The 9,338-nt window shown below is 28.5% G+C and overlaps 1 protein-coding gene across 1 annotated transcript; it reads right to left on the bottom strand.

Annotated features, from left to right (window-relative positions):
- Window positions 1-6,497: 6,497 nt before the first annotated feature.
- Window positions 6,498-8,681, bottom strand: LOC120281700 (cyclin-D3-1-like). The gene is given in 7 exon segments (XM_039288400.1): window positions 6,498-7,038; window positions 7,135-7,265; window positions 7,336-7,537; window positions 7,624-7,722; window positions 7,820-7,908; window positions 8,157-8,191; window positions 8,193-8,681. Coding segments are annotated over 7 exon segments (1,098 nt in total). The 5' UTR covers window positions 8,459-8,681; the 3' UTR covers window positions 6,498-6,762.
- Window positions 8,682-9,338: the final 657 nt, after the last annotated feature.

Here is a 9,338-nt window from a genome sequence, read left to right as displayed (position 1 = left end):
CCCAACCCTTTGGCTAATATGCAGTACAATGTCCATGTCCTTATTTTGCAGCCAATATCAAATGCACCATCCACCTTCTTGGCTTGCAATATGTAGCTATTTTTTAGGGTTAAAATAATTTACTCTTCTTGTTTTTGTTTGATTTTTTTTCTTTTCTTTTAATCATCTGGTTCAGTCAATTTAGTAGTACTGTTATATATATGCAGTACAATAATGTCCATATCCTTAAACTAAACTGAGTAACAATAGATTAAGGTTAAAAGTAATAAATTAATCACTGTTGTTTTTATTTATCTGAAGGTTTAGTTATGTTTGTAGTACTGTTTTAAACTTAATATGTACACAGTACAATGCCCTTGTCATTGTTTACAATATATATATATATATATATACTTTAAAACCTAAATAATGGATTAGGGTTTAAACTTTAAAGTAATAAGTTTACTGTTGTTTATTTTTTATATGTATATCTTAAGGTGCAGACTGTGCAGTCAAGTTGGAAGTACTACTTAAACTTTTAATGGATTTCGTTGCTCACAAATATTCAGTACCACTGATGTTTCATTTATATGTTCATGTGCTTCTATTATGAAAGTATTTTCATATGTATATATATATGTATGTATATATATATATGTGTGTGTGTGTGTGTGTGGGTGTGTGTGTGTGTATAACAAACTTGCATACTTAACTGGGCTAAACAAATTAAGTTATTATTGTCTTATTAATCCCAAGACTCCTTCACTTACATTTTTTATGTTTTATACAGCTCACATACATAATTCCATTCCACTAATTAATTAATTAATTTATTTATTTATGTTGATAAATAGTGGATAAACAGCTTAAAATATATTAAAGTAATTAAGATAAATTAAATAAGTATAAGCCTAATGTGGTAATGGGGCATAACAAATATTATGTGTAAAAAAAACATGAGTTGTGACCACACAGTAATTAAGTAGTTTTAAATAGATACACAAGAAGAAAAAACACCGAGGATAGACCGAACTTCTAATTATTCACGATTGTATAAGATCATATATCTTTGATCATTTTGCAAAACCAATTATTTCGCAAAGGAATTTACCAATTATGTGAGGAGTCTCCTCCATACTAAAAGAAGTGCATAGAAAATTAGATGCTATATTTGATTATACTCGTATCTTTGTCAATTTTCTGTAATATATTAAATACACCTTCAAAACTTATATATATTTTTTAGGTGATGTATAAACAGTGCAACATAAAACAAAATTAATGAAAATGAAAATGTAAATGGTAACTAAATAAAACCCAGATAATAATAATAATAAATTCTTGAGTTAGCCTGAAAATTCATCCCTCTCATTCAATTCTACTCACAGAAACAAACACACCTAACCTTGTTCATGAAAAAGAAAGAAAGAGAACCCTAGGCATTTGAACAAAAACATAATGATATCCAGCCATATATTTATATATAACATATATGATCATATTGTTCACTCTATGGGAACAAAAACAAGATGATAGTACTAAACACATCCAATGAATGAATTGAATGAATGAATGAATGAATGAGATATATATATAGATGGTTCATGGCTTTGGTTTTTGCATGCAAGGCAAAAAGACTAATTAATGTGGATCTGAATCTATATGTAGTTACAGCATGGCACTGGCCCTTATTGTCTCAGATCAAGTCATTTTGTTGGACATAAGTTGGCAGTCCATGCATGGTCCCCTAATCAAACTCCATTTGAAAACTAAGCTCTAGTGTGAGGGCACCATCTTGTCACTCATGTGCTCATGCATGCCCTACCTCTTTCTTTTATTGTTGCATTTGGGGCCACTCATTATTTAAGTTCCTATTCATTAACCCACAACATGAGGATTCTTTTCTTCTTAGTTCTTATTTTTAAGTATTTTGGTGATTGTTAAATAAGGTCGAAATCAAAGAAAATCTAAGTTACTTTTTTTTAAATTTAGTTTGTTGGAAAAAAAAATATTAGACATTCTATTTTCTAGATCTAACAGATTTGATGTTACTTGATGTACAATAATTTCTTTATGTCTATTATGGATCTATAATCGACAAACTTTTTGAATCATACGAACTATAAAGATATGATTTTGGATTATGGTAATTGATTAACTCAAATCCAATCACGAATCTTTATGGTCTTTGAAAAATTCTTAATAAATTTTTGTTTCATTAATAACTTTCTTTTCAAAGTCCATCTATATGGAATCAATCCAACGCACTTATATAAGTACTTGCATTTTTATTATAGTTAAATAAGGTAGAAGTCAGAAAAAAAAATTAAAATTTGTTTAAATCTTACTTAGTGGAAATATTCGATAAAGTACACTTGAAGTTCAACCCAATAATTTAATGTTATAAGAATAATAAATTTAATTAATCTAAAATCTATATATGTTTAATTGAGTTTATTATTGCTTCTTAAATATCTGTTTATATATATACAACCCTTTAAATTTGGTTCTCATAAAATATATTAAATTTTAACCCATAATTTATGATATATGTATTAAAAATACTAAAAAAATAATCTCATAATGTAAACAATATTAATCAACCTATCACAAGTTTAAAATGAGTAAACAGCAATTTAAAATGGAAGAATGATTTACTTATCCTTTTATGATTTATCATACAAGTAGATTATTCTAACTAAAATAAATAAATAAATAAACTATATACAGACATACATACATACATATGTATGTATGTTGTATATAATATTGTTGTGGTTAGTTTTGGGTTGTTTGGAAAATGAATTAATGAGAGGTTAATTAATTAATTTTAATTAAAAGCTACGCTTGAATTGATGGCAATGGTCCCTTAAGCCCTTCCTACCACCCAAGAAAAACTGTCAGAAAAAAATAAATAGCCACTGACACTGATCAAGCTCATCTTGTTTCTAGTGCATTACTTATATATATATATATTACATGGCTCAAAAAGACATTGGTGGAGCATGAAGTGAGGTGATTTTTTTTAAAACTTCAAATAAATAAATGTTTGTTTAATATTTAGATTTAAACAATTTATCTCTATAAATTATTATTATTATTATTATTATTATTATTATTATTTTAGAAAGTTAACAACCCACTATTTATTTTATTCACTATGCGAAAGAAAGGATTCAAACCGTTTATCTTTGGTATAGGATTCACTTACTTTAGTATTAGGCTATATTAATTGTAATTTCTTTAAATCAGTTTTGTCTTCATAGCCGTTAATTTTGAGATAAGTGTTTTGGAGTGGGGAAGTGAGAAAAAATAATATCACTTCGAGCACTTCTAATGTTTATTTGTCGGAAAGTGAAAATAGAATTTGAGAATTCAAGTATAGAGTGGAGTTGTATGAGTTCAAAAATAGATTTTGGAAGTGCGTTTTTATAGATTGACTCACTTCCCCCATTTCTGTAAAAAAAAAGTAAAAATACCAAAATGGTCCCTCTACTTTGTGTTTTTCGTCTTTTTAGTCCCTCTAATATAAAATTTATATTTTTAGTCCTCATATATTAAAATGGGTTTAGTTCAAAATCCATGTCAAACGAAAGTGAGAGAAGTGTCACTTCCACAATTTCACCACTTCAAAATAAATAAACATTAAAAGTGGGAAGAAGTAAGACCACTTCCCAGAATTTCTCCCCACTTCCTTTGAAATGAATGCCCACTAAAAGAAGCAAAATGAATAAATTTGTTTAGTAAAATTACACATATTATGCATTTTATGCAATTTTTTTTTAAAATTATGGATCAGCAATGAATTACAAATTTCCTTATTGTAAGATATATTTATAAGTTATTCAGCTTATGATACTAATGATTTTTTAACTGTAACCAAATTATTTGAGTGAAAATTATATTTTCAATGCAGATATTAATATTTCAATTTACATAAATATGTTCTGTGTAAATTTGCAATGAATATATTCTGTGTAAATTTTTGTAATGAAGCTATTATTATTATTATTATTATTATTATTATTATTATTTAGCTTTTGGTGAATTTGTTTTCTAAAATTTTATGGAAAACAGGTTTGTTTTCCAATAAGAAAGTGACTTCAATTGTGGGAGGACCACAACTTTTCCTTTAGCCCATTCAATCCAAATTTCAAAGGCCTCATGCTATGCCCATAAACAAAAAACTACAAATAATAATAAATCAGAGATTTTCATATATTGTTTTTCCTTTTCAAGAATTATTCACAAGTTTTATTTTCTAGTTGAGAGTTGGGTGACATATTTACCCTTTGTAAACCCTTTTATTTTTTATATATATATATATATATAGTTTTGAGTTATAATATTATTAATAGATGTGGAGCCCAATTTATAAAGATAAATTGGTTTGATTTTTCTAATAATTATATAAATTTAAACTTAATCAATCAATATAAAATTAGAACAATGGTTTCTATAGTATTTACATATATATAGAAACTTTATTTATTTACAAATCTCATACCTTTTCAGTTATACCAAAATATTACCATGAAAGTCTAATATCTTATTAAATAATACATGATTTTGCCTAATAATATAAATATTTCATGGTTAATATTAATAATTAATGGACATGATCTACAAGATTAATTGCTGTTTTATGGTACAAGAAAAGTCCTTTTGAGAGAATCAGTTGGTTTTATTAGTAGAAGGTTTGGTTTTATTATTGGTCATAATAATAGTTACATATGAAGCATGGCGCATTAATACAAAGTTGGTGTATTGGTGTATATAGGGCATGGTACAGGATATTGCCTCATTTTTAGTAGGATTTTTTTTTAATTTTTATTTTTCTCCTAACATATATATAATAAAATAAAAAGAGTTTTATAAGTTGTAATTACCTATGTACCCCTCTATTTTTAAGATTCCCCATAGCCATGTTACTTTAAATTGTATATCTTTAATAATCTTTGTTTTATACTTTGATTTAAAAAAAATGCATAAATTTCATTAAAATGTGCATATATATATAGTTACCATGTTATTAACCGGAGCTACCCTGCTATCATATCACCAATTTCTTTAACCTTTCGACGTTAAGCAAATATCAGCTCTTATTAATATTCTTATTTTATCGAGATTTATATTTTTATTAAACAATTACCCAAACTTAATCACTGGACCTCATTTTTGAAAAAAAAAATAAATTATTTTTACTGTAAAATATAGTATGAGGATAGTCATTAAAATTTTTCACTGTGTAGATATTTCTTTTATTTGTATATCTATGATTTACCCTAAAAAAAAAAAGAGACACATTTTAATTTTAGGGGAGTAAAAACAGAGTAGCTCCCCACTTCAATGACAATATCTCATGGGAGAGGCACAATCCTTTTCTCTAAATTCTATAAAGCAAGTAGAAAGATAAAATCCCAATCCATGGTCCCTTTCAATATGTGCTCCCACTTGAATAAAGTTTGTATAAATATATAAATATATGGGAAACTAAGGTAAATGTTAGAAGGGGACCCAAATAGGGACATGAATGATAACAAAATAAAAGAACTTTGGTCAAGCCTCCTCTAGTTTGACCATTCTTGTAAGTTAGTTAAAATGAGTGTGTTTGATTAGATATAATAATAGATATGTTATAGTTTTATTTATTCTATTTTTGTAATGTTAACAAAAAGAATACATCAACATATTATGTACAAACAAAATTATAATTATACTTTAGACATATTTCTGCTTTGATTTATATTTTACAGTACAATTCTCATCTAATTATGATTAAAATGATGCTTAGTTATTAAAGATACAAATAATTGTACTTTATTTGTTATTCTTTCAATTTAAGTATTAATATGAGATTCAACACTTAATTAAACACTTAAAAAAGATAGTCATTAATGATAAACTAAACAAAAATTGGAAACTATTTAGTGAACTTAGCTAGGATCAAAATGATTCAATTTCTCCTTATTTATATTTTAAAAAAAAAGAAAGAAAAGAAACAATAACTGTCCATAAATTCAAGGTCCCATATGTTCATTTGTGTGTGGATCTAAGTGAGTACTTGGTCCTATGCCTCTGATTTATAAATGGCTTTAGTTTCTATTAAGAACTCACATGCTGAAACAATACAAAGTCCAAGTGACCCACAACCCCTCTCTGTGTATTACCAAGATTAGATCTTCACAATAATAATAAAAATAAAAATAATAATAATAATAATAATAATAATAATAATAATAATAATAATAATAAAGGGCTTTTATGTATCACTTTCTTGAAAGATAGTGAGAATAGCTAGCCACCACCCTCCATCTTTTCTAGTTTGAAAAAATTAAAAAAAAAACCTCACAATCTTGTTTGAGTTCAATGTTATTTTGTCTTTGTTAACTTGATTGATGATATATATATATATATATATAAATGATTTGGTTTATATAAAATAGATTTTTTATTATATAAAACAGTAAGTAAATATATTTATATATATTGAAGAGGATTAGATAAGAAGAGAAAAATAAATGAAAAATAAACATTTATATCATTAAGACTTTTTTTTTATCCATTTTGTTTCAGAGGTTATTTTCATACCCCAAGTTTTTCACATAACAAATAAAAAAACAAAATAAAAAAATAAATAAAAAAGAAAACACTCATCTCAAGAACAAGTTTTCTTCTCTCTTCCTCTGCTTCTCATCTATCTCCTATTCTTCATATTCTCAATTAGTTTCTCTATGAAATGATAACAAAAACAGAGCACCCTGTTTCAACTCCCTTTCATCTTCATTCATGCCTGTTCATCCTTCTTTTCTTATTAGGTGGTGAAGTATGATCAGAATTTGCATGAACTACATTTCTTGGTGCTGCTTCCTCACTTTTGTAACTCAAACATGCAGCATCAATCACTCCAATTGGGCTTTGTGGCACAAAAGAAGCAGCAGAAATTGCATTCTTGAATGCTCTGTTCTTGTTGTTGTTGTTGTTGTTGTTGTTGATGATGATGCTGTTCATCAATGATGAGTTGGCTTGAATCATTTCACAGCATCTCAAAACTCTCTCCTACAAACACCATCCAAAATCAAGACACAAAAAAACACTCACTTGAATTTGATCAATGAGAAGAATCATACTTCTCCTTTTAGTTCTTTTCTTTACCTTTTCAATTACATGGGAGTAGCAAGTGAGAACTTCATCGGTTTCCGGCTTTTGTGCTTGTTCTTGAGATAAGACTGATAATGCAACAGCTGCAGATATCTCAGATGGTCTGAATGCTAAGAAATCAGTCCCTGCATTCCAAGTTTTGTTCTTCAGATTAAATTTTTCAAAATCAAATTGTATGTAATTCAGTAATTCTACCTCTCATGATGCATAGTATCAGTTCAACAGATCGAGAAACCGATACTGTCGACGGAGTCTTGTTGTCATTGAATTTGTGAAGAAAATAGTCAATGTAAGAGAAAGGAGTCACAGATTGCAATCTCCATTTAAGAGTATTCAACACAAGAAGTTCCATTCTCTGTATAGTCTTGGCCTCAAATATATATTTTGCGTCCCCAACCTGTTGAGAATTACAAGGATTAAACACACAATGAATTAAAATTCAAGATCAAGAAGAAGAATTTTATAGAAATGTTAGAGATTCACCTGCAAATCAAGAGATAAGGGAACCTCACTCTCATCTAGTTTGGCAGCCAAAGCTAAACATGCAACTGATAGCAATTGAGTCATCCAAGCTTTCCCTTTCTAAAAAAACACAACAAAGGAAAGAAAAATACCAAAAAATTTTGCCTCAATTTGGGATTAGAATGTAAATCTTAATCAACAACAAAAGAATGCTTACCGGAAGTTCATAAGCAGAGAGAAATCTATCCAGGAAGTTGATTGCTAAGTAAGCACTCAAAGGGCCAAAGTTATAGAGTGCATGAGCCTGTTTCAACAAACAGTATTCACCATTAAAAAACACATCATCAAGAAAACAAAAAAAGGAAGCAACTTGGAATAATTCCTTCGTAACACTCCCAGAAATCAAAAGGAAGCAAGAAAATCAAAATAAAAGAGAATATAACAACAACAAGAAGAAGGTTGGTGATGACATACTTTTTAAGAACTGGGGGAAAAAAGATGAAGAAATTGAGATCGAATCTCTCTTTAATCATCTCTGAATGAAAAATCAAGTATAGAAATCCAATCAATATCGGTGTCTCTTTTAAATCAAAGCACCAGAGAGCAACCTTTCAGCATAATCAGCCCTAGGGAGATGATCAAGCTCTTTCTTCAACAACAACTCTAAACACTCATCTGAAATCAGAGGCATCTCCAAGAGCATCTCCCCAAAAAGATGACACCTTTCTACCAAAACTCCACTCCTTTCCACCTCCAAACAAGCCTCAATCTCATCCCCATCATCAAAACCCAAGATACTAGCGTTATCCTCAGCACAGAGAAGCACAGATGCAGCACAGTCATAGCTATACCCCATTTTCTACTTCACAAATACAATGGTTGAACAACCAAACCTCAAAGTTGTGATTTTTTTTCCTCTGTTTCACCTTTCCTCCTCCTCCTCCTCCTCCTCCTCCTCTATGCCCTCTTAGAGAGGTTTTCCAAGGTGATACCTTTTCATGGATTCAGACCCAAATGAAAAAGAAGAAGAAGACAAAGAAGAAGAAGAAGAAGAAGAAGAAGAAGAAGAGAGCCACACAGAGAGAGGAAAGAAAGGGGGGGTTTTGTAAGAGAAGTTTAGATAAAGGATTGAAGGTGTGACACTTGGCCTTGGTGATTCACTACATGAGAAAGAGAGCAAGTAGGGCCAAAGAAAGAGAAAAAAAGTAGGGCCATTGGGTTTGGGTTTCTAGGGTTTGTGACAAGTGATTAAATAATGATGCTATTATAATTGATTTGAAGAAGATGAAAAAGATTTTGATTGATTTGATTAGTTTATATATATATATATTTGTGTGTGTTTGATGTGATAGTACAATATTTTTATTATTTTACAAGGGGTTTTTTGTTAAAACATTATATATTTTTATTTATTTATTTAATTTATGTTAGTTATATTGGAGGATTCGAGCTATGTGTATATGCATGATGGGATGTTTTTTAGGACAAAACTTTTCTGCTTTGAAACAATTGTAAAATTTTTCAATTTTTATTTTTTTGTGTTAAAGTATAATTGTTATGTGAAAATAGGAAATGCAAGTAGCTCGATAATGATTATAATATATTTAATATGTAATAAATACGGCGTTATTGATGTATTGGAGAGTGCTGTAGGTAAGACGACGAAATAACAAACAATTACGACAAAGTAATTAAAGTTGTTCGGCAGTTTAATGTTTAATTTTCCAAATATATTC

Source organism: Dioscorea cayenensis, chromosome 18 (assembly GCF_009730915.1).
Source record: "Dioscorea cayenensis subsp. rotundata cultivar TDr96_F1 chromosome 18, TDr96_F1_v2_PseudoChromosome.rev07_lg8_w22 25.fasta, whole genome shotgun sequence".
NCBI lineage: Eukaryota > Viridiplantae > Streptophyta > Magnoliopsida > Dioscoreales > Dioscoreaceae > Dioscorea > Dioscorea cayenensis.
This window is presented reverse-complemented; position numbering and strand designations above follow the sequence as displayed.